At 44.3% G+C, this 26,210-nt stretch overlaps 1 protein-coding gene across 3 annotated transcripts; it reads left to right on the top strand.

The window, feature by feature from the left end:
* The first annotated feature begins 237 nt into the window (after positions 1–237).
* On the top strand, positions 238–23,145 carry myl4 (myosin, light chain 4, alkali; atrial, embryonic). Of its 3 annotated transcripts, XM_043675354.1 has the most exons (8): positions 239–441; positions 9,737–9,764; positions 11,436–11,585; positions 12,312–12,485; positions 14,842–14,919; positions 16,428–16,470; positions 18,099–18,125; positions 22,879–23,145. In XM_043675354.1, exons 1-6 carry the CDS (start codon positions 331–333, stop codon positions 16,454–16,456), a joined length of 570 nt encoding a protein of 189 aa, XP_043531289.1. In that variant the 5' UTR covers positions 239–330; the 3' UTR covers positions 16,457–16,470; positions 18,099–18,125; positions 22,879–23,145. The 3 variants fall into 3 exon arrangements, with proteins under 3 accessions (XP_043531290.1, XP_043531289.1, XP_043531288.1); XM_043675353.1 differs by lacking the exon at positions 18,099–18,125; XM_043675355.1 differs by lacking the exons at positions 18,099–18,125; positions 22,879–23,145 and having other exon boundaries at positions 238–441; positions 16,428–16,471.
* Positions 23,146–26,210: the final 3,065 nt, after the last annotated feature.

The raw sequence follows: 26,210 nt of genomic DNA, 5'->3' as shown, positions 1-26,210 counted from the left end.
GGCTCCTCCCTCACCCTCCAGCCTTTTGCAAATACCTTTCATTTTAAAGAGGACGCGTTCCCTTTAATTGTCATAGCTCCGATTTTAAGAACTGCCCGCTTTTTGGTTGTCATGACAGTCCTGACCCTCTCCCCTCCCCAGCCCCGGGCTCGGTTATTCCCTGGGGTGGGGTGGAAACTGCTTCCATTTATAGGCAGTGGTTACTGCTTTCTCAGCTGTCGGCTGGCTGCCTGGAGGGTACTATATAAGGCGGCCCTGGAGGATGCGGGTACTCGTGCGTGTGCTCACAGCTTCTGCACACCTCCCAGATCCTGCTGGTCCCGGTAAACCATGGCCCCCAAAAAAGAACCGAAGAAAGAAGCTGCCAAGGCAGCCCCTCCACCACCACCTGCAGAACCAGAACCTCCCAAGGAACCTGTCTTCGACCCCAAGAGTGTGATGGTAAGTGGACCCATTGTGAGAGAATCACTGCTGCCTGGAGACCTGCAGTGAATGAATGAATGGCTGCCTGAATATTTAAAATGACAATCTGTAAGGGTACTGTAATGACAGAGGGGCTGTGGAGCAGCTGTAAGGTTTGTTTTGAGGATTTTCTGCTTTCTACTAAATGTGCAGGAAATCCCGTTTCCTTTTTCCAGTGAAAGATTTAATTTTTGAGCTGAACACAATAAGTGTCAAAGGCTTCAGCAACATCTTGCAGATGTAGCGTGCGCTGGGAGCTGTCTCTGGCTGCTCCTTGTTTTTGGTTTGGTGACCCCAATAGCTGCAAACGTCTTTATTTTTCCTCGTTCCTTTTGTCTACCCACCTCTGAAAGGCCCCACCCTCACAGGGTACTAGCCTCCTGATTTCAGGGAATTCGGCAGCAGCTAGATGATTATCACACCCTGAATTGAGACATATTCGACCTTGACTTAGCTAACACCTAGCCTTCAAGCAGGGACCTTGATTATAGCCCAGATGGTGCTGAGGAGAGCCATTCCTTATCTCAAATCCACAGTATCATAAGTGAAAATCTTCCCCAATTTAAACCACTCAATCCAAATCCTGATTGACTATGCATTTTCTATCAATTGCCAGGCAATAATGAGCCAGCAGTTCTCTGTAGCTGTAGTCTCCTCCATCTTCTGAAAAAAGATTTCTCTCTCTGGTGGCTCCGTGAATTGAAACAGTGTTGCAGAATGTCAGTGTGATCTACATCTCAGGGCTCCATGACACCATAAGATATAGGAACAGAATTAGGCCATTCGGCCATAGCTGATATGTTTCACAATTCCATTCTCCTGCCTTCTCCCTGTACCCTTGATCCCCTTATTTAATCAGGAATCTACCTTTCGCTGTCTTAAAGACACTCAATGACTTGACCTCCACAGCCCTCCATGGTAACGGTGTTCCACAGATTCCCCAACCTCTGACTGAAAACATTCCTTCTCATCTCAGTTCTAAAAGGTCATCCCTTCATGCTGAGCTTGTGCACTCATATCGAGTCTCTCCTATAGTGGAAACATCTTCCCCACGCCCATTTTATCCAGACCTCTGAGTATTCTGTGAGTTTCAACATGATTCCCCACTCCCTATCCTTCTAAACTCCATTGAACACGGACCCAGAGTCCTCAACAGCTCCTCATATGACAAGCCCTTCATTTGGCATCATTTTGTAAACCTCAGCGCCAGCACATTCTTACTTAGGAAAAGGCACAAAACTGCTCCCAATATTCCAAATGCCTTATACAACCTCAGCAGTATATCCCTGCTCTTGCAACTACCCACCTCAAAATAAATGCTAGTATTGCATTAGCCTTCCTATTGAACCTCCATGTTGGCCTTGAGAGAATCCTGAATGAGGGCTTCTAAGTCTCTTTGTGCTTCAGATTTCTGAAACCTTGCCCCGTTTAGGAAACAATCTTCTAGGAGAAAGTGAGGACTGCAGATGCTGGAGATCAGAGCTGAAAATGTGTTGCTGGAAAAGCGCAGCAGGTCAGGCAGCATCCAAGGAGCAGGAGAAGATTCCTGAAGAAGGGCTCATGCCTGAAACGTCGATACTCCTGCTCCTTGGATGCTTCCTGACCTGCTGCACTTTTCCAGCAACACATTTTCAGCCATTTGGGAAACAGCCTACTCCTCTATTCAGTTTTCTGACTGTCAAAGTACATAACCTCACACTTTCCCACAAAGTATTTTATCTGCCTCTTCTTTGTCCCTAGCTATCCAATTCTTCTGCAGCCTTCCCACTTCCTCAACAGTATCCTGTCCCTCCACCTATCTTTACGTCATTTTCAAGCTTAGCAATAATGCCCTCGGTTCCCTCATCCAGATCATTGTTGTATAACGTATAACATATAGCTGTAGTCCCACTACCAAACCCTGAGGAACTCCAAGAGTCACTGGATGTCATCCTGAAAAAGATCCCTTTTCCCCCTACTCTCTGCCTTCTGCCAGTTCAGACAATTCTCTATCCGTGCCAGTACCTACCCCCTAATACCATGGGCTCTTATTTGGCAGTCTTCTGTGTGGCACCTTGTCAAAGGCCTTCTGAAAATCCAAATAGATCACATCCACTGCCTCTCCTTTGTCTAACTTGCTTGTTACCTCAAAGAATTCTAACAGATTTGTAGGCATGACCCCCTTTACAAAGTGATACTCATGCACTTTCAAGAACTCTGCAATTTCATCCTTAATAATAGACTCTTAAATCCTGATGAAGAGCTTATGCCTGAAACATTGATTCTCCTGCTCCTCAGATGTTGCCTGACCTGCTGTGCTTTTCCAACACCACACTTTTTGACTCTTAAATCTTACCAACGATCAAGATCAGGCCAACCAGCCTATAGTTTCCTGTCTCTGCCTCCCTCCCTTCTTAACCAAGTGTGTCACATTAGCCATTTCCCAGTCCTCTGGAACCCTCCCTGACTGCAGTGATTCCTGAACGATTACCAGAACTTTGGGGTATAGTCCACCTGATCTGGGTGATTTATCCACCCTTCAGACCTTTTCAGTTTCCCCAGCAACCTCTCCTTAATGATGATCACTGCACTCACCTCTGCCTCCTGACTCTTTTGAAGTTCTCGTATGCTGCTGGTGTTTTCCACTGTGAAGATTGGTGCAATGTACCTGTTCAGTCACTCCACCTTGTCTTTGTTCCCCATTACTACTATTCCAGCCTCATTTTCCAATGATCCATTAATCACTCTTGCTGTTCTCTTATATTTGTGTATCTAAAAATACTTTTGCAATTTTCTTTTATATTACTGAAGAGCTTACCCTCATATTTCATCTTCTCTCCTTTGTTACTCCTTTAATTTTCATCTATTGGTTTTTAAAGATCCCCTGCTTCCCACTTACTTTCACTACATTGTATGCTTTTTCTTTTGCTTTCATGCTGACCCTGACTTCCTTTGTCAGCTCTGGCTGCCCCAGAAACCCCTGCCATTGCTGCTCCACCATCTTCCCTGCTCGATTTCCCTTTGAATCAATCTGGCCAGTTCCTCCCTCAGGGAGTTACTTTGTAGTTACCTTTACTCAATTTTAATACCATTCCAATTGATTCCAGCTTCTCCCTCTCAAACTGGCGGGTAAAGTCTATCATATTATGATCATTGCCCCCGAGGGGTTCCTCTGCCTTAAGTTTCCTAATCAAGTCTGCCTTATACACATCACCAAATACAGAATTGTCGGTTTCCTCATTGGCTGTGCCACAGGCTGCTCAAACAAACCAGCTCGTAGAAATTGCACAAATTCCTTTCCTTGGGGTCTGCTACCAAACTGGTTTCCCAGTCCATCTGCATGTTGAAATCCCCCATGTGTAATAGTGCCTTTTCCTCTATGCCTTTTTTATTTGCTGAATTATTTTCTGCCCCACATTCTGACTACCGCTGGGAGACCTGGACATAAGGGTCCTTTTTTTCCCTTTGCAAGTCTTCAACTCTACCCACACCGACTCTATGTCTTCTAACTCTTATTTCACTTCCTGCTATTGATTTAGTTTTATTTCTTACTATCAAGGCGCCCCACCCTCTCTGCCCATCTGCCTCTCCTTCCAATAAGCTGCGGATCCTTGGATATTTACTTCCCAGCCCTGATCCCGTTGCAACCTCTGTCTCTGTGATTACCACAACATCACTCCCACTAATTTCAATCTGCACTACAAGCTCATTTACCTAGTTTTGTATACTGCATGCATTTAAGTACAACACCTTCTGTCCTGCGTTAATTGTCCCCATTCTCATAGCTGTCCCCTTATCTGCTGTGCCTGAAGTTAGATTTCTTACCCTTTCCATATTCTGACCTATTCCTTCTTCTGAAACTTTAATAACGTCTTCTGTGACCTCCCCTATATTTAAATGGTTTTTGGTGCTTGGGACCTCAATCTACCTTTATGACTTTCTTCACATGTGAAGATACAAAACCTTTAAGTTAATTCTCTTATCGAGTTTCCCTACATTTCTAGTTCTTTGGTTCCATTAGGCTTTATTGTCCTTTCTTTATATTATCCGGTAATAATGAACCCTATCACTATGCTACAATCCTACCTCTCCTTTACCTTTGATTTTATAATTTTCCACAAAACTGAACCTACAACCACCCCCGCTCAACTGCTTACCTTAAAGCTCTATCTGCAGCCTTAGTTAGTTGCAGTTAGGTCGGTAGGCTTAGTTGACTGGAAATCAGGTTTGTGATATAGGGTGATACCACCAGCGTGGGTTCAATTCCCACATCGGCTGAAGTTACCATGAAGGACCCGCCTTCTCAACTCCCCAACCTTGCCTGAGGCATGGTGATCCTCAAGTTAAACGATTGCCAAGTGTGTCTCTCTGATGGTAGAGCAGCTTCATGGTCAGGTGGGACTATAGTGAGTTTACCTTTGATCTGTCCTTTATCACAGAGCTCCTGTCACTACAGCCCACACACAGCATGACCCTGGGGAAAGGAATATGCCTATTTTACAAAAACAGAAGATAAGGAAGAGACTCTTAGTCTTTAGTCTGAATGAGGCATACCAGGTAGAAAGGGTAAGTTGTGCATGTTAGCACATTGCCCTCCTGGCAATGTCTCAGTGCACAGCTAGGGACCTTTACTGTCAGCTTAAAAACAGCTGGAAGGCTACTGGTGAACACCCCAGTTCCTGTCCGAGTGTTTACCTTTCCCAGGAATTGAGCTGCGCTGGCCATACAGGAAGGTTAGATTTGACAATGTGAAAGCTACCGTCCATTAAATGGGAGAAATGTAATCAGGAAAATTGTTTTTTCAGGACTGCATTCTCGCCTATCAAACTGATTGCTGAAATTTCCCAGAGGGTAGAAAAGCCACAAATCTTGCATTGATTGATGCTCTGTACAGTAACTGTCACCCTGAAAGAATGATGTTCTTCTTGGACACTGTTGGTTCCTGAGCCTGTGCCTGACTATGGACAGAAGGAAAGAGCAGCAAAGCTGCATAGTCTAGTTGCTCATGTGGCAAATGCACTTGATTGAAGGTGCTGAGGTACTATCTGTGGTGCACAACTGGAGAAAGGACTGAAGGGGTACCACAGAGAAATGGTAAATGAGAAGGACATTGGAGGGAGAAAAAACAAAAAAAAGGGCTTGGAATTCGAACACTGGGAACAAAATAGAGTATTATTGAAGAATATTTATGTCAGCTAAGCTTTCACCATAGAAGATAATTAAACAGAAACAAAAACAGAAGTTACTAGAAAAGCTCTGAGGAACGTTAACTCTGATTTCTCTTCACAGATGCTGCCAGACCTGCTGAGCTTTTCCAGCAACTTCTGTTTTTGGTTCTTTCAGCCTTTATAACCTGACTTTAGGATGTGCTGAAAAAGAAGATTGGGATCAAAAGTGAAAAATAAACTCACAGCTGGAGAGTGATGAAAAGACTCGCACGTTATGTTCCCACACATATTCTGAGGATGTGTTGACCTGGAGGTGCCGGTGTTGGACTGGGGTGGACAAAGTTGAAAATCACCAGGTTATAGTCCAACAGCTGAAAGCTAGTGCTTCCAAATAAACCTGTTGGACTATAACCTGGTGTTGTGTGATTTTTAACTCAGAGGATGAAGGGGAAAAAGAAAGTAAAAATATTAGTTTATATTTACAAAATATAGAAGATTGCGGGAGTGCCTAAGGTTCGGCAGGCAGTTAGTGCTGTTCTTATAGAAGTCTTGTTCAGACTCCCTTTCTTTAAGAATTATAGAGCAGTCAGTTTAATGTCAGTGATATGAAGGGTAGTGGAATCTATAAGAAATGGTGTAATGGAGAATATCCAGAAACTGGCTATGAAATTATTCATTTAGCATCAATTCCAAAAGGACAACTTATGCTAATTACCCAGATATTTCTTTAACAAAATAATGGAAAGAATAGACTACTACATAGTAGTAGTTGTTATATATTTGGATTTTCAGAAGGGCTTTGATGAGGTACAACAAGATAAGTTCATCACATAGGTTAGGACATATGAAATCTGAAGACAAATGGGTGAAGAGGCTGAATTGGCTCCATTCTTTTCAACCTCCTTACTTTGGCAACAAAGATTCAATGCTGCTTTTAGAATGCAGTTATACCTCACACCAATTAAAATGTAATTAACTAGTTCACCAGAGATATTTTTAAAAATTACAAGGTTTACTTGAATGGAAGAGAGAGAAATGTTATTATTTATTAACCCAGATAAAAATTAACAAAGATGTGACATCAAACAAATATAAACAAAGTATAAAATTTAAAAAGCAATAGTGACCAATACAGATCAGATGCAGCCATGAATGTTGTAGATATCTTTGAGTTCTCAATGTTCAGATATTTCCCCAAATTTTGTTGATAATGGTTGCTATTACTTTCTTGAGCAAGAGAAGAAAGAGAGAGAGAGCTCTACTTTCCCTGCTCTGTCATAGGTGGGCGGCACGGTGGCACAGTGGTTAGCACTGTTGCCTCACAGCGCCAGAGACCCGGGTTCAATTCCCGCCTCAGGCGACTGACTGTGTGGAGTTTGCACGTTCTCCCCGTGTCTGCGTGGGTTTCCTCCGGGTGCTCCGGTTTCCTCCCACAGTCCAAAAAATGTGCAGGTTAGGCAAATTGGCCATGCTAAATTGCCTGTAGTGTTAGGTGTAGGGGTAATGGGTCTGGGTGGGTTACGCTTCGGCGGGTCGGTGTGGACTTGTTGGGCCGAAGGGCCTGTTTCCACACTGTAAGTAATCTAATCATAGCATGAGCTTGAGGTCTCTCACTCATTGATGTCTTCCTGTGTCTGGATGTGATTGTTTCCAAGCTGGATTTGTGAAGTGTAAATTAAAAAGAGGCCTCCAAAGTTTCTTTACATGTGACTGGTTTCAATCTCTTTTGATGCATTTTTAATTTCAGATTAAACTAATTTATTTCTTAGTTTCATAGAGTTACCAAGAATTACAGCATAGGAAAAGGCCTTTGGACCCATCCCATCCACATTGGTCACAAACAGCTACCTAACCATTCTAATGCCATGTTCTAGCACTTGGCCCATAGTCTCATATACCCTATCACCCCAGTGTACATCTGAATACTTCCGAAATGTTATGACGGTTTCTGCTGGACCACTCCTATAGGCAGTGAGTTCCAGATTCCCAACACCTTCTGGATGAAAGCATTTTTCCTCCCACCTCCTCCAAACCTCCTGCCCCTTCCCTTAAATCAATGCTTCAGGTAATTGACACTTCCATCATGGGAAAAAAAAATTCTTCCCATCTATCCTATATCTGTCTCTCATTATTTTATCCATCTCAATCAGGTCCCCTCTCAATCTCCTCTGCTCTAAGGAACGCAACTTAGACAGGCAGGATCCTGGAAGAACACAGCAAGTCAGGCAGCATCAGGAGGTCTCAATCATGTCCCCTCTCAATCTCCTCTGCTCTAAGGAACGCAACTTAGACAGGCAGGATCCTGGAAGAACACAGCAGCATCAGGAGGTGAAGAAGTTGACGTTTCGGGTGTAACCCTTCAGGACTGGGGGTGGGTGTAGGGGGAGCTGCAGAGAAAGGGGATGGTGGGGGCAGGATGGTGAAGTGGGGATAGGTGAAGATAGGCAGAGGGTACAACCTGGTTAATCAGTGGGAAGAATGAAGTTGGATGGTGGCTGAGAGGAATGGAAGGGATGGGGAGGAGCCAGGAAGGGAGTTGGGGGATGGGAAGGTTGGAGGGAGGTTATTTGAAATTGGAGAACTGAATATTGAGTCATCCAGATTGTAGGCTGCCCAGGTAGAAGATAAGGTGTTGTTCCTCCAACAGGAGCTGTGGTTTGTTTTGGCAATGGAGGAGGCCAAGGATGGTCATGTAAGAAAGGGAGTGGGAAGGGGAACTAAAATGGGCAGTGACTGGGAGGTTCAGTCAGCCCCTGCGGGCCCGGCTGAGATGCTCAGCGAACCGTTCCTTAAGTTTACGTTCGGTCTCTCCGATGTAGGGAAGACCACATTGGGAGCACCAGATGCAGTAAATCAGGTTGAAGGAGAGGCAGGTGAACCTCTGTCTCACCTGGAAGGTGCCCTGGATGGAGGTGAGGGGGGTAGTGTGCCGGCAGGTTTTGTATCTTTTCCGGTTGCAGGGGAAGGTACCTGGGGAGTTCAGGGCCCCAAACAGTCCTTCCAGGTGAGACAGAGGTTCACCTGCCTCTCTTCCAAAGAGGGAGGGAGATAAAAGGGAAGAGGAGAAGGCAGATTTGTGGGGAAGGAAAGATGGAGCGAAGAAGGGAACAGAAAAGAAAGAGAGAAATATGAGATAATGACAATCCAAGTGCAGGACAACGGAGTTTGAGAGCCAGGAGTTTAAGTTGGAAGAGGGAGTTTCAAGGCATCCTGTTTTTAACTCTCACTGTTGTCAAAAGTGAGTACCTGTAACACACAATCCAGGAAAGAGAGTGTGGATCCATGTCGAGACCTCTCTGGGAATCATGTTTACTGACATGGAGAATAGAGGCAAGGATTTGTCTTACTGCTCAGCCTGACACCAGTCTGATATGAGTCGAGAGTGTGGTGCTGGAAAAGCACAGCAGGTCAGGCAGCATCTGAGGAGCAGGAGAATCGACGTTTTGGGCATAAGCCCTTCATCAGGAATGAGGCTACATCAGGGAGACAGGATGCCTTCTTGCAGATCATTTCAGCGAACATCTCTAGGACACCCGCACCCACTAACCCCACCGCCCCCCGGACGAACACTTCAACTCCCCCTCCCATTCCATCAAGCTCATGCAGGTCCTGGGCCTCCTCCACCATCAAACTCTTACCACACGAAGTCTGAAAGAAGAACGCCACATATTCCACCTTGGAACCCTGCAACCACACGGGATAAATGTGGATTTCAACAGCTTCCTCATTCCAACCCCCTCCCAATATTATCCCAGTCCCAAACCTCCAACTTGGCACCGCCCTCTGGACCTGTCCATCACTCTCCTCTCTGACCTATCACTTTCTCCCTCACCTTCATCCACCCCACGCCCCCCATTTATCTCTCAGCCCTGACCCACAAGCCTCATTCCTGATGAAGGGCTTATGCCCGAAATGTCGATTCTCCTGCTCCTCGGATACTGCCTGAACTGCTGTGCTTTTCCAGCATCACGCTCTGGATTCTGATCTCCAGTATCTGCAGTCCTCACTTTCTCCCAGTCTGCGATGATATGTAACACAAAGAATGGCACCGTGTGAGGCAGCCTTGAGAGTAATGCATCCTTATAAACATTTACGCTTTAATAAAGCTGACTTTGTTTCTGTTTCAGATTGATTTCAGTTCGGATCAGATTGAAGGTGAGTTTTCATTGTTCTAGAGCAAATACTATCAACCCTTCCAAAGCTGGGGGCAGCTAATTGTGCTGTCAGTCTTCTCACAGTGGCTGATGGAGCTAGGAGAATGTGCCAGGGCAATGGAAACGAGAGCGCAGGCTTCTCTGCTGCCCCTGAGAGGGCGACTGGGAGATGTCACCTGAGAACACAACAATGGCAGCAAAAAGCATTACAGAGAAATCAAAGCGAGAGATGATTATTACTACCCAAATACAAACACAGAAGAAGGTAAATGGTCCATGACTTGCTTATAATCAGGCTTTAGGGTCTTGGAATCCCTACAGTGTGGAAACAGGCCCTTCGACCCAACAAGTCCACACTGACCCCTCCAAAGAGTAACCCACCCAGACCCATTCCCCTACCCTAGTACTCTACATTTACCCCTGACTAATGCACCTAATTTACACATCCCTGGACGCTACGGGCAATTTAGCATGGCCAGCTCACCTAACCTGCACATCTTTGGATTGTGGGAGGAAACCGGAGCACCTGGAGAAAACCCACACAGTCACTGGGAGAAAAGAAAACTCCACACAGACTCATTAAATTTGCAAAACGCCACAATAGGGCTCAATATCATAAAGATCTGCATATATTAAAATGGGGACATGATAGAAAGTCTATACAAAATCTTAGTGGGACCACTGTTGGAGACTCTACAGAATAGGGAAGGGGTTGAGGTAACAGAAATGGGAGGTACGATAGAGACTTACTGAGATGCTCCCTGCAATGAAGGAATACGAGCAAAAACTTGAAAAATGCTGCATGTGTTCCTTAGATCATAGGAAATTACAGGGCATTTTGATGGGACTGTTTAAAGTGATGAAAGTATTCAGGTAAATAAGTAAAGGAGCAAGAGGACTCCGATGGAAGATTAAATACCATGAGGATTAGACAGTGATCAGGAGAAAGTATTTTCCACATAGGGATGTGAGATTGTGGAATGAATTACCACAATTCATAACTGTAGTAGAGACCATGTCAGCATTTAACATAACACTTCTGTGGTTGGACAAAACCAGGGTATTACTGAAAAAATGTTTGAAACTTTTGTCTTGTACTCATCATTCACAAGAATACCAATTCAAGGGAAACACTAACATTTAAATTGGAAGAGAGGAGGATGTTGATTGGTTGCCAAGTGGACTCTGATTGGTAGAGGCATTGTCATGGAGAATGCAGATGGATGCTGATTACCAAAACTTTGCCAACCAATTAGCACCTTCCTCTCATCCAAAGTAAACAGTGGCACCTTTGCAAACTTAACAATACATTAGATGTGTGGAGGCAAGTTAGAGGGAAGAGGGAAAAGGGGAGCAAATGGTTCTTGGTAAGACGTAAAAGCAAAACACTGTGGATTTTGGAAATCTGAAACAAGCACAGAGAATGTTGGAGAAACTCAGCAGGCTTAGCAGCATCTGTGAAAAGAGAAACCAAGTTAATGTTTCAGGTCCAGCCACTTTTCTTTTCAAGTGGACATTCTGGCTTCAGTTCAACATGTGGTACAGGCGGTTTATTTAACCAACAGCACTGTCAAACTGAAGCCAGTGTTGTCATTCATTTGTGTCCAGTTTGTGTGAATCAGGTTCCTTGGTGTGGGGAGTAATAATCACATCACTGTGTCTCTAATTTCAGAGTTCAAGGAGGCTTTTGCCCTTTTTGACAGGACGCCCAGCTGTGAAATGAAGATTACCTATGCACAGTGCGGAGATGTTTTGCGTGCCTTAGGACAGAACCCCACTAATGCTGAAGTCATGAAAGTGCTTGGCAAACCCAAACCAGAAGGTGAGGTGTCAGGGATTGGGGCTACTTCATTCTATAGGCATGAGTCCATCTGCATCATAACAACAAACACAGCAAAGGTGGCTCTGAGACACTGGAGTGACAGCCTTTGGAGCTACTGCTGTACTGGCTCCATAGAACAATGGGAAAAGAGGGGAAAGAAACTTAGCATTTATCTGCACAAAATAGACATGTACATACATAGACATACTTTGACACACACGCATTTATACCAACACATACAATATACTTTGAGATTTATACTCACAGACATATACAAATGCACACACATACATACATTTAGAAACATGATTTGGAGGTGTCGGTGATGGACTGGGTTGGACAAAGTTAAAAATCACACAACATCAGGTTATAGTCCAACAGTTTATTTGAAAGCACTAGCTTTCGGAGCGACGCTCCTTCATCAGGTGGAATTCTTCACAATGCAGTGAAAAACAACCATGATTATGTATCTGAATGAACTTCCTACCTCCCCTAAAGAACACGTGTACTACCTATCTTCATTAAGATCCGTTGATTGGGCGAATGATGCTTTGATCTGTTCAGTTCACCTCCTGAGATTCCAAGCCAGTAAAATTGAACCTCAAACTTCTTTAAATATTTATTTTGATTTGGGTCACGAGGGAGTTTGAGCTCCCCTCCCTCCAATGAGAGATATGTTCTGAAGGATCCAGTCAGTCTGAGTGACAGTCTGTTTGCCCCTGGCAGAGATGAACCAGAAGACGCTGGATTTTGAAACCTTCCTCCCAATACTGCAGCATATCACCAGGAACAAGGACCAAGGCACATATGAGGACTTTGTGGAAGGTTTGAAAGTCTTTGACAAGGAAGGAAACGGCACTGTCATGGGAGCTGAGCTCCGTCATGTGCTAGCAACACTGGGTGAGTTGAATGTCTTCAGCCTGGAGGGAAGATTATGTGGGTTTGGAAATTGATGTTAAATTATCACTGGTCTTCCATTTCTACTCTTTTCCCTAACTGTGACCCTCCCCAGCTTCTTGTTCTTGTTGCTGTGCTGTTTTCTCTTTCATGGGAACTGTTCACTTCTGGGCAAGAAACCACAGTCCACACAAACCACCGTAACAAGCTTACTGTTCCTGATTGTGTGTAAATGTCCCAACACCTGAAATGAGCAGGAAATACCCTCTGACAAGCTGGAAGCCCTGCAGTTTGTCACCAGCAGTGTTACAGGGTACACCACCTTTTCATTTTCCCTGTCCCCAGGCAGCATTGGGTCCTGGGGTCAGTTTGGAGGTGCATCCAGAGACACTTGGTTTCCCATTTATCCCCAATCAGGAGCAATGTATGGAAGTACAGGGTTATGTACTCCAAACTCACAGTCAGACACGAGCAAAGAATCAAAGGAATTGAAGGTTAGGAGGGACATTTTAACCATGTACCAGATGCTCAGAAGGGCAGCTAGGGACAGTGGTATGGAGCTGTCTCTGGAGTAGTTGCACATTGGGAGGGAGCAGCTGAATTGTCTTCACCAATCAAATGTAAATGATTTGTTGTGAGTCCAGTTATGAACGTCCAACCAGCAGAAGCTCATACCTCAGAGGTCTGCCATTGCTTCCTGCTTTACTGGAGCAATGAGAGCTTTAGTCCCCACAACACACACGGACAAGGGGCTTTCCATCGGTTCCCAGTCTCAGACCATTACTGCAGCATGGAATAGGATGAAATTGAGACTCACTGCCACGTTATTCATCCCACAAAGAGTTCGACCCAGTTCTGTAGGAGGGTCACTGGACCAGAAACGTTAACTCTGATTCCTGACCGCAGACACTGCTAGACCTGCTGAAATTTTCCAGCAATCTCTATTTTGTTTGAGGCTAGACATGGTCCTGCCTAACCTTGCAGTTTTTCTGCCAAGTTACCATAACGGAAAGATCTTTCATTCTTTGGCGATATGAGCAACACCCAGTGTGACCCTGGCCTGTCTGCTCTAGTTAGTGTCTGGGTGAAGCTGTTCTGCAGATTCTCTCATCAGGACAATTCTAATTCCCAAAGAACCACCTGCTCCAGCTTCATCTCAGCTCAGCTGCTGCTGAAACCCTCAACTGTGTCATTGTCATCTCCAAACCAGGCTGTTCTAGTACTCCCTCCCTTTAGCCTTCATACCCAGTCTAAATCTGATCACATCCCATCTCTTAGCCCATCATGTCCAGCCCAGTGCCAATGATCTCCCTCAGCAGTGTTTAACGCCCTCCTGCTGATACTGAGCTAGACCAATCTGAATTCCTTGTATCACTTTCTCTGGGGACTGTTAACAAGATTCACCCCATCCACTAGAAATATGATCACTCCCAGGCCATCAGGTTGATTAATGATCAGTATTGAGCCTTTCAATGTTCAGCATTCCAACCGACTGGATCACTCTCTGATGCTAGAACATCAGAGGCAATCTCTGAGATAAGGGGACTTTATTTTTATAAAATATCTCAAACCCCTCAATTAGATTCTATTCTATCACTTGTGCCCAGGTTTCTGTTATCTTATATATAAATCCCACAGAAGGTACTAATTAGATTCCAGTTTGTAACTCACTCCCAGATATCTCCTGTTTTATATATATAAACTGGCATCAGCACCCGACCCTACCCCGAACCCCTCAATTAGATTCATTGCCACATATCTGCTAATCTCTTGGAAAAAAAACCCCACAGAACCTATTGAACTAGATTCCAGCCTGTAACTCACTCCTGGATATTCGCTATTCTATATATTAAACGCTCCAAACCCTTGGGCGGCACGGTGGCTCAGTGGTTAGCACTGCTGCCTCACAACGCCAGAGGCCCGGGTTCAATTCCCGCCTCAGGCGACTGTCTGTGTGGACTTTGCACATTCTCCCCGTATCTGTGTGGGTTTCCTCCGGGTGCTCTGGTTTCCTCCCACAATCCAAAGATGTGCAGGTCAGGTGAATTGGCCATGCTAAATTGCCCATAGTGTTAGGTAAGGGGTAAATGTAGGGGTATAGGTGGGTTGCGCTTCGGTGGGTCGGTGTGGACTTGTTGGGCTGAAGGGCCTGTTTCCACACTGTACTGTAATCTAATCTAATCTTGATTAGAATCCAAATTATATAAAATGTTACTGAATTGAGATTGGCCACATTGTGGGACAATTAATTGCTTTTCAACCTGAAAAGATCATCTTGGCTGTATTATTGCTGGAATAGAGAGTAGGTGGACTGCGCTGATCTCCTGCCTTCTGATCAAATGATTCCATTACCTGGTAGGTGAGAAGATGTCAGAGAGCGAGGTGGAGCAGCTGTTGGCGGGTCATGAGGACTCAAATGGATGCGTCAATTACGAAGGTGAGATCAGGATGAAAACCATCTCCATAACCTCAGGGAAAAAACACACTCTGACTCTCACATTCAGCCCCTCACTCGGACTTGCAGTCAGCCCTCTCACTCTGACACTCAGTCAATCCCTCACTCTGACACTCAGTCGGCTCCTCACTCTGACACTCAGTCAATCCCTCACTCTGACACTCAGTCAATCCCTCACTCTGACACTCAGCCAATCCCTCACTCTGACACTCAGTCAATCCCTCACTCCGACTCTCAGTTGGCCCCTCACTCCGACTCTCAGTCGACCCCTCACTCCGACATTCAGTCAGCCCCTCACTCCGCCTCTCAGTCGACCCCTCACTCCGCCTCTCAGTCGGTCCCTCACTCGGACTCTTGTCGACCCCTTCACTCCGACTCTCAGTCAGCCCCTCACTCCGACTCTCAGTCGGCCCCTCACTCGGAGACGCATTCAGACCCTCACTCGGACTCTCAGTCAGACCTTCACTCCAACTTTCACTCGGTCCCTCACTCCGACTTTCACTCAGTCCCCTCACTCCAACTCTTGCTCGGTCCGTCACTCCAACTGAATACAAAAACATCCTTCACAGTCACAGACTTTATGTTAAGTTTGGAATATTGTGTACCATTCTGGTTTCCTTCCTATCGGAAAGATGTTGTGAAACTTGAAAGGATTCAGAAAAGATTTACAAGGATGTTGCCAGGGTTGGAGGATTTGAGCTACAGGGAGAGGCCGCACAGGCTGGGGCTGTTTTCCATGGAGCGTCAGGGGCTGAGGGGCTGACTTTATAGAAGTTTACAAAATCATGAGGGGCATGGATAGGGTAAATAGACAAAGTCTTTTCCCTGGAGTGGGGGAGTCCAGAACTAGCGGGCATAGCTTTAGAGTGAGAGGGGAAAGATATAAAAAAGACCTAAGGGGCATCTTTTTCACTCAGAGGGTGGTGCGTGAATGCAATGAGCTTCCAGAGGAAGTGGTGGAGGCTGGTACAATTACAACATTTAAGAGGCATCTGGATGGGTATATGAATAAGGGTTTAGAGGGATATGAGCCAAGTGCTGGCGAATGGGACAAGATTAGGTTAGGATATCTGGTCACATGGACGGGTTGAACCGAAAGGTCTGTTTCCGTGCTGTACATTTCTATGACTCTATTGACTCTAAGTCAGTAAGGGTGGTGCAATAATAAGGTGGCTTCCTATAGATTTCAAAGATATACAGTGAGAAGGGAGCATAATAAATCAATATCCATAACAATTTCATGGAAGCCAGGGTTATTAATTTATTTACAGAATTGAAAGCTGTGCAATGTTTAAAGCCCTGAATTATTGTGTAGAACCCAGGTGTATATGGTTTATATTTTGACAAAGTTAAAAGACAATATTTATCATATCGTGCAAATGGACGTTGTGCTTAATGAGAGACCAATAACTGAGAGGTTCAAAACCAGGCGCAACTTAAACGGATCTTGTTCATTGAACAGCAATAATTGTCTGGTTTTATTTTTGCAGCTTTTGCGAAGCACATCTTATCGGGATGAAGCATGGTGTTCCGGTGAGTTAAACCACATGTTCGGTGCTTTGACACTTTTCACCTTGCGATAGCATGAACTATCCAATGAAACTGAGGCACAGTCACTCCCTGAAAATGGATCTGATATAGACAAAACTTCCCCTCGACAAGCGAATTTAGAAAGTGGGAGCCAGACTAATGCACCTAACCCACACATTCCTGAACACTATGGGCGATTTAGCATGGCCAATTCACCCAACTTGCACATTCTTGGACTGTGGGAGGAAACCCACACAGACACAGGGTGAATGTGCACATTCCACACAGACAATCGTCCGAGGCTGGAACTGAACCCGGCTCCCTGATGCTGTGAGGCAGCAATGCTAACCACTGAGCCACCGTGCTACCCCTAATTAGATTGGGAACTGTCAGGTTTCCACAAGTTTGGTTTACTTACACAAAAACAGGACAGGAGGGAGAGCAAGAAAGCTTTACTCACCATGCTCCTGGGAGGGGGAAGATTGTCCTGTGAGGGTAGATAGATTAGAATAGATTAGACTACTGAGCCTAAATTCTCTGGAGTTAGGTATCTAATTCAGCCCCTTCAGACTTGTGTCTAACATTGCAGTTCAGTATCACTTTCCCATACTATCCCAATATCTCTGAATTTCTGTAGTGCCCAGAATAGTATTAATTCCTGTCATGGATAACCTCAAAGATTGAGTATCCACAGACCCCTGAGGTAGAGAATTGAAAAGATGCACAAACCTTTGAGCTCAATGGTCATTTGTCAGGTTTTATTTTGGACAGTGCAGTTTCAGCTGGTCTGGCCACCCTCTGCTAATGGATGCCATTATATCTGACAGTTTGACCCATGGTCTCAGTAACTGAGTACAGCAGCAACAGCAGAGTCTTGCTCACTCCTTTCCCCATCTACAGGAGCCTAGATGTGAAGGGTCACAGGCAACTGGTTTGATTCATATTTTTTTCTCAGCCTGTCCCCTCCGCGACAATGTGGAATCTCCAAATGTGGCACTGTCACTGCGTATTGTGCTGGTATCACTGACTGTCAAATGATGGGTGGCCATTGGCCCACACCAATCTGAGTGAAGACGTTTCTCCTCATCTCTGTATGAAATGACCAATCTCTCAAGCTGACACCAATATATATCTCCACACTCAGACCTGTGCCAAGTGTGGGTGTGCTAAGTTCTCTTTTGTGTTTTTAATCAGTGCTTTCTAACATTCAGTGGCCCAGTATAGATGATGCCAAGACCAAGCTGATAGTTGCAATGACCTTTCTGTCTCTCCCATTGGTCTGAGTTTAATGCAGAAGTCATTTGGAACCTGTCACTCTTTCTCTGCCACACCATCTTTAGTATCTGTCCTGGAAATCTGAAAGTTCTATATTAAATCACTTGTGTTCGGATATGTGACAGTATCAATAATACAGCCGCTGCAACTCCACACAGATTGAAAGGCACCCTTTGAAATGCAGTCACCGAGTGCAGCCTCTGAGACCGTGACCCCTTGTTCTATACTCCCTAGACCAAGGGAAAACATTTTCTCAATCTGTTCTATCAGGAATAATACATTTTTGAATTAGATACCTAATTCCAGAGAATTTAGGCTCAGTAGTCTAATATATTCTAATCTATCTACCCTCACAGGATAACCTTCCCCCTCCCAGGAGCATGGTGAGTAAAGCTTTCTTGCTCTTCCTCCTGTCCTGTTTTTGTGTAAGTAAACCAAACTTGTGGAAACCTGACAGTTCCCAATCTAATTAGGGGTAGCACAGTGGCTCAGTGGTTAGCATTGCTGCCTCACAGCATCAGGGACCTGAGTTTAGTTCCAGCCTCAGACGATTGTCTGTGTGGAATGTGCACATTCACCCTGTGTCTGTGTGGGCTTCCTCCCACAGTCCAAGAATGTGCAAGTTGGGTGAATTGGCCATGCTAAGTTGCCCATAGTGTTCAGGAATGTGTGGGTTAGGTGCATTAGTCTGGGAAATGTAGAGTAATAGGGTACGGGAGTGGGTCTGGATGGGTTATTCTTCGGAGGGGTCAGTGTAGACTTGTTGGGCCAAATGGCCTGTATCCACACTGTAGGGATTCTATGATAATTGTAGAAGACAGTTTGACTTTTACACACCAATTCATTTGTACCAAAATCCAAAACAAGATTTACCTACTATACCTGCATGTTCATTTTCTGTGATTCATGTACAACGATCACTGAATGCAAACACTTCCAACCTTTTATCACCCATAAAGCATTCAGTTTGATTATGTTTCCTATCAAAATGAATAACTTAATGCTCTGCCTGATTTTACATGCACTGTTCACTCTCACAATCTCTCTCTATCTTTTCTGCAATCTCTTTGCATTCTTGACAGTGTATCAGTAGCTATCTTAGGTACATTATCCTCAGACCCCTTAACTAAATAATTAATGTAGATGGTAAGGAGCTAAGGCCTAAGCACTGATCTGAGGCAGAAAGCCTTTTGTACACTCCATAAACATCCACTCCCTCCTCCACTGTGTACACAGCAATGTGTACTATCTATAAAATACACTACAGATATTCACCAAAGCTCCTTAAACAGCACTTTCCGAATTCACAACTACTGTCATCGAGAACGACAAAGGCAGCAGGTACATGGGAACACCAACCCCTTCAAGCCACTCACCATCCTGACTTGGAAATATATCGCTGGTTGTTCAGTAAAATTGAGTCAAAATTCTAGAATGACCTCCTGAATGGTTTGTGTCCAGCACGTGGACTGCAGCGGTTCAAAATTCACCACCAATTTCTCAGGGGGAACTAGCGACAGGCAATAAATGTTGGCCCAGCCAGTGATGGCCACTTCCCACGAGTGAATAATGAAATAAAAAGCTTGATCCCAAGCAAAACATGTGATGAAACGGCACAAGAAGCCCATGTAGACATTGGGAGAATGTGCAAACTGCATACAGAGAGTCAGCCAAGACTGGAATCGAACCCAGGTCCCTGGTGCTGTGAGGCAGCAGTGCTGACCATTGTGTCATCCTCTGTTTATTCCAGTCTCTTATTCTGCCCATTAACCAATCCTCAATCCATGGTATTTTTCACAAGCTCCAAGTTTGAGTAATATCTTGTTTTGTGACATCTTTTTGAGCAGCTTTTGAAAATCCAAATTTGCCACAACCAATTATGCTCCCTTATCCATTTTACTAGTTACATCCTCAAAATTTGACTGAAAAGTGACAAGTAACATTCACACCACAAACTTGCAGACAATGACCATCTCCAATGAGAGACAATCTAACCACTGCCCATTGACATTTAATGTTATTACAATTACTGAAACTGCGTTCATTATCAACATTCAGGGGGTTACTACTGACTTGCACTAGTCATATAAATACAGTGCCCACAAGAGAAGAACAGAGACTAGGAATATTGGTAACTCACTTCCTGCCTCCCCGAAGCCTGTCCACCATCTACAAGGTAGAAGTCAGGAGTGTGATGGAATACTCCCCACTTGCCTGGATGGGTGCAGCTGTAACAACATTTAAGAAGTCTGACACCACCCAGGACAAAGCAGCCTGTTTGATTGGCACCATATCCACAAGTATCTACTCTCTCCACCATGGATGCTCAGTAGCAGCAGTGTCTACAAGATGAACTGCAGGAATTCACCAAAGATCCTTCGACAGCATCGTCCAGCCCATGACTGCATCCGTCTAGAAGGACAAGGGAAGTAGATATACTGGAACACCAGCACCTGCAACATACCCTCCAAAAGCCAGTCACCATCCTGACTTGGAAATATATCGCCGTTATTTCAGTGTCGCTGGGTCAAATCCTGGAATTCCTCCCTAAGGGCATTGTGAGGTCAACCTACAGCAAATAGACTCACACAGTTCAGGAGGACAGCTCACCACCACCTTCTCAAGGGGCAACTAGGCATAGACAATAAATGCTGGCCCAGCCAGCGATGCCCTCATCTTCTGAATTAATTTTAAAATGTTGAAGATGTTCCAGGTCTTTACCCTGACAGCTGTCTGCGGTAATGCTTTGGGGCTGAAAAGGCTGCATTTCTAATTACCAAAGCTGTTTCTCTTTGTGTTCCATGTGACTCTAACCAGCAGAGAGTTATTCCCCTGCTCCCCCTTGACTCCAGCTTTGCTCAGGATCCTTGATGCAGAAAGTCTGACCTTGCACTTGAAGTTCACTCTTTTAGTCGTAGAGTCATAGAGTTTTACAGCACAGAGAAAGGACCTTCGGCCCATCATGTCTGTATCAGGCATCTATTCGAATTTAATTTGTCAGCACTTCGTCCTTAACCTTGTTTGCTCTAGCATTTCAAGTGCTCATCTTAATACCTCGTCAATGTGATGAGGGTTTCTGCCTCTCCTATCCCCACAAGCAATGAGTACCAGATTCCCCATACCCGCCGGGTGAAAAATACTCCATCACATTGCATTGTTGAGTGGATGCCAGTGTTGTAACTGTACTGGAACAGTTTGGCTCAGAGAACGGCATGTCTTCAGTACTGTTGCAGGAATGTTGATGAGGTCCATAGCCTTTCAGTATCCAGAATCTGCAATCATTTTCTGATTTCATGTAGAGTGATTCGAGTCGGCTGAGCACTGGCCCCTGTGAGACTAGGGACCACTGAATGAGCCTGAGATGGATCGTCCACTTGGAACTTCTGGTTAAAGATTGTTGTAAATGCTTCAGCCTTGTCTTTTACACTTGTGTGTGGGGGTCTTCCATCATTGAAGACGGGGGATATTTGTGGAGCCTCCTCCTCCTTTAATTGTTCATCACCATTCACAGCTGGATGTGACAGGACTGCAGAGCTGAGATCTGAACTGTTGGTTGTGGGATCGCTTAGCTCTGTCTGTCGCTTGCTGCTTGCGCTGTTGGGCGTGTATGTGGTGCTTCACCAGGTTGACACCTCATTTTTTAGGTATACCTAGTGCTGCTCCTCCTCCATTCTTCATTGAACCAGGGTTGATCCCCTGGCTTGATAGTTGATATGACGTTGTTAAATTGAAGCAATCCAGCTGAGATGTTGTCCGGGCCCCATAACCTTGACTTTATCTAGTGCTTTCAGCCATTTTTGGTGCGTGGAGTGAATTGAATTGACTGGAATTCACCGTGATGGTGGATCATCAAGAGGAAACATTACTCTAGAGTAATATTCTTTCATCAATGTTGTACTGTCCTGGGATTGTTCAATGATATTATAGAGCTGGGAGCTTTGCATTTCACTTATGTCAATTCCCACAAAAGCCATCAGTGTTTATCCATTGGTGAGTGTCAGTTATGATTCAGTCATGGCTGTCCAATATTTGAGGCAGATTTTTGAGGGTTCAAGTTCAACCCTAGAGACATGGAACAACAGCCCCCATGGTGACCTTCTGTGCAGTAGTGCTGGGGTGCAGTGCAAGTCCAGTCTTTGGATAAGTCATGAAACCAAGAAGGGCAAGGGAATATCTCTCAGTCTCCTTGCCAACATTAGTCCCTCTAACAATCATCCAAAGGCAGATCATGATCATTTTTACATTGGCATTTATGGCACCAGCTTTCATTCCATGTGACCACAGTTCAAGTGAACTAAAAACGATAGATGCTGGAGATCATAGCAGGGCAGACAGAATCCATGGAGAGACAGTGAGCAACATTTCGAGTCCAGATAACTCTTCATCAGAGCGAGATGGGTCATCTAGATTTGAAAGGTTAGTTTGCTCCCTCTCCATGGATGCTGTCTGACCTGCTGTGATCTCCAGCATTTGTTGTTTTCAGTACAGATTCCAACTTTTTCACACAGAGGGTGGTGTGTGTATGGAATGAGCTGCCAGAAGAAGTGGTGGAGGCTGCAACAAAAACAACATTTAAAAGGCATTTGAATGGGTATATGAATAGGAAGGGTTTAGAGGGATATGGGCCAAGTGCTGGCAAATGGGACTAGATTAGGTTAGGATACCTGGTCGGCAAGGACAAGTTGGACCTAAGGGTCTGTTTCGGTGCTATATATCTCTATGGCCTTACATGGTTCAAAATAATGTTACTTGGAGGATCTTGAGGACATGAAATGTGCAGTTGAAAATGTTTATTGACTGAGAGGGAAAAAGGTGGAGGTATAGAAAATGGGAACCGGAGGAGGCCATTCAACCCTTCAAACCTACTCCACTATTCAATATGATCATGGCTGATTATCAACTCTCCACTTTCTCCCCATGGCCTTTGGTCCCTTCAGCCCCATGAACTATATCTAACTCCTCTTGAAAGCATTCAATGTTTTAAGCTCCATGTGGGACATGAGTACCAACTTGGATATGATAGGCTGAATGGTCTGTTTCTGCTTCTACACTGTCAATTTTCGTTTAATTCTCAGTTATTTTAATTTCAAGTTAATTCCTGGCCTCCTTTCTAAATTCTGTTTTTTTTTTTTGCAGATTGTGAGCAATGGGATTGTCTATAAACACCAGGAACAGCAAGCTGTGAAATCTATACAACAACGACCTTTCCTGCTGACATTCTGCACATGAGAAGCCATTGTGTGTCACTGGGAAGATCCACTAAATCCTGTTGTTCGCACTGAATCCATCTATATCCCAGTGTGTGTTGACTTATGTGTGCTTCACCACACTCAACCTGTCTCATTGTCCAGTACATATTTAATTTCTATAAGTTTTTACCACAAATAAAATACAACAAAAGATTTTTCTGCTTTTTCTTCTTGAGTATCTCTTTGGGGTAGGAGTTAGAAATATAACTGCACAACATGACCATGGAGGACAGCACGGGTACAGGTAGAATTGATCTCAAGTTAACTAGATCCACTGGTAGAAGCCTCACTTGACATGCCCATGTGGTATTTGATCACATTACTCACTCATGGCAGGAAATCACGACATTTGATCATGTGACATGGTGACTTTTATTCTCAGATTAATCTTTATCTCAGATTAATGTCTCAATATCGCAGAACAGTTCCCCCACCACGAAAATATTAGACTTACTGTTTTATAGTGAGGTGAATGGTATATATTCATCAGTGAAATAACAGAAAAGATTCAAAATAGAAGGCTAAGACAGCGTAAAGTATAAGACACAGTGCCTCAGTGGTTAACACTGCTGCCTCACAGCGCCAGGGACCCGGGTTTGATTCCAGCCTCGGGTGACTGTCTGTGTGGAGCATGTTCTCCCTGTGTCCATGTGGACTTCCACCAGGTGCCCCAGTTTCCTCCCACGGTCCAAAGGTGTGCAGGTTAGGTGGATTAGCCACTTTAAATTGCCTGTAGTGTTCAGGCTAAAATGGAAAAGCTGTGGAAAATGTGGGGTTGGGTGGGATACTCTTCAAAGTGTTGGTGCAAACTCAATGGCTCAAATGGCCTCTTTCTTCACTGTAGTGATTTTTTTTTAAAAAGAAACATTTTAATAAAACTTCTTGTGATGTTTCCTCAGTATTGAACACAATGAGAAACTCATCAATATCGTTTCAAAAATCAGCATCAATATAAATCAGGCCTCAATGTTTTAAATTTTTCTAACAGACAAATTGAAAAAATGTAAGTGAATCAATACTCTGTACAACTGCTGCCCAGCCTTGAGAGGAGAAGCCTTGGGAAAATTCCCAGAATAAAACACTTTCTCCAACAGACCAGCACAAACAAACATGAACTCCTCCCTCTTCTGCATGTTTGCCTCTCTCCTCCCAGTTTTTCTTCCTATATCTCCCCTCAGTCTCTCTCTTTCTTCCTAACTTCTCTTACTCTCCCATCTTCTCCCCAGTTTTTTTCTCTCCTCCTATTTTTCTCTCTCTCTGTCTTCCTCCCAGTTTTTTTCTGTCTGTTATCACTGTAGCCTGTTTCTTTCTCTGCCCTTACATGAACCACCACAGCCAGTGCCAATGCAGTCAATACAATCAATACAGCCAGGGTTCTGTACGTTCAAAACCCACCACAGTCAGAATTCTGTACTATTCTGCTTTTGCCTGCAATTCGCTCTGTTCTTAATTTAAATGGTTGCAACATCCAATTCCACTGCAATAACCTGTGGCTGCTTATTCTGAGGAACATAATTTGTGATCTGTATCAGCGACTACCTCCCCAAGACTATTTGAAACAATGTGTCAAGAGCCAGAACAAAACTTATTACCTTCTTCTTAGAATTTAAGATAGAACAGTACAGCACAGGAACAGGCCCTTCGGCCCACCAAGTCTGTGCTTACCATGATATCATTCTGAACTAAACCCATCTGCCTGTATGTGGTCCCTATCCCTTTATTCCCTGCCTGTTCGTATGTCTGTCTAAATGCTTCTTAAAGCTGTGATTGTATCTGCTTCTACCACCACTCCAACAGTGTGTACCAGGCAACTACCACCCTCTGTGTAAAAAAACATTCTTTGTGCATCTCCATTAAATATTTACCCTCTCACCTTAAACCCATATCCCCTCCTATTTGACATTTCCAAACAAGAAAGAGACTCTGACTATCCAACCTATCCATGCCTCTTATAGTTTTATGTATGCCTATCAATTTGTCCCTCAGCCCTCTACGCTCTAGCAAAAACAATCCAACTTTGTCCACCCTCTCTTTCTAGCTAATACACTCCAATCCAGGGCAACATCCTGATAAACCTCTTTTGCACTCACTTCAAAGTCTCCACATCCTTCCCACAATGTGGCAACCAGAACTGCACACAATACACCAAATGTGGTCTAAGTAAACTTTTATACTCAGTGCCCCAAGTGATGAAGATGGGCAGGCCGTACATTTTATTTACAACCTTATCTACTTGTATTGCTAGAGACTGGCACCCCAAGATCCCACCGTATCTCAATCCTCTGAAGGGTACACCTCTCAGATTTGTACCCCCCAAAAGTGCAGCACCTCACACTTGTCTGGACTAAACTCCGTCTGCCATTCTCCACTCAACTCTTCAACTGATCTATATCCTGCTGTAAACTTTGACAACTTTCCTCACTATCCAAAATGCGTCCCAATTTTCTAGTTGTCTGTTGAACTTACTAAACAGACAACCTATATTTTCATTCAAACCTTTTATATATATCACAAACAACAGAGGTCCCATCACTGATCCTTGTGGAATACCATTAGTCACAGATCTCCAGTCAAAGAAACACCTCTCCATAATTAACCTCTGTCTTGGATGACCAAACTAATTTTGTATCTAACTTACCAACTCAGTGTTGATGCCATGTGACCTAATCTTCTGAACCAGCTGATCTTGTCAAATGCTTTAATAAAGTCCATGTAGACAACATCCACTGCCCCAGCAACATCAATTACCTTTGTGACTTCTCCAAAAACCTTAATCAAATTTGTCAGACAAGACCTCCCCTGCATAACTCCTTGCTGACTATCCCTAATCAGTCAGCCAATTCTGTATCCAGACAGCCAAATTTCCCTGTATTCAATACCTCCTAACTTTCTAAATGAGCTTGCTGTGGGGAACCTTATCAAATGCCTTACTGAAATAAGAGGCATTTGGATGGGTATATGAATAGGAAGAGTTTGGAGGGATATGGGCCGGGTGCTGGCAGGTGGGACTAGATTGGGTTGGGATATCTGGTCGGTATGGACAAGTTGGGACCGAAGGGTCTTTTTCCATGCTGTACATCTCTATGACTTATGACTCTATATACACCACATCTACTGCTCGACCTTTATTAATTTGTCTTGTCACATCCTTGAAGAACTCAATAAGGCTTGTGAGGCATGACCTGCTCCTCTCAAAGCCATGCTGACTATCTTTAATCA

Source organism: Chiloscyllium plagiosum, chromosome 33 (assembly GCF_004010195.1).
Source record: "Chiloscyllium plagiosum isolate BGI_BamShark_2017 chromosome 33, ASM401019v2, whole genome shotgun sequence".
Classification (NCBI taxonomy): domain Eukaryota; kingdom Metazoa; phylum Chordata; class Chondrichthyes; order Orectolobiformes; family Hemiscylliidae; genus Chiloscyllium; species Chiloscyllium plagiosum.
Note: the sequence above shows the minus strand (reverse complement) of the source record. Positions and strands in the feature narration are given on the sequence as shown.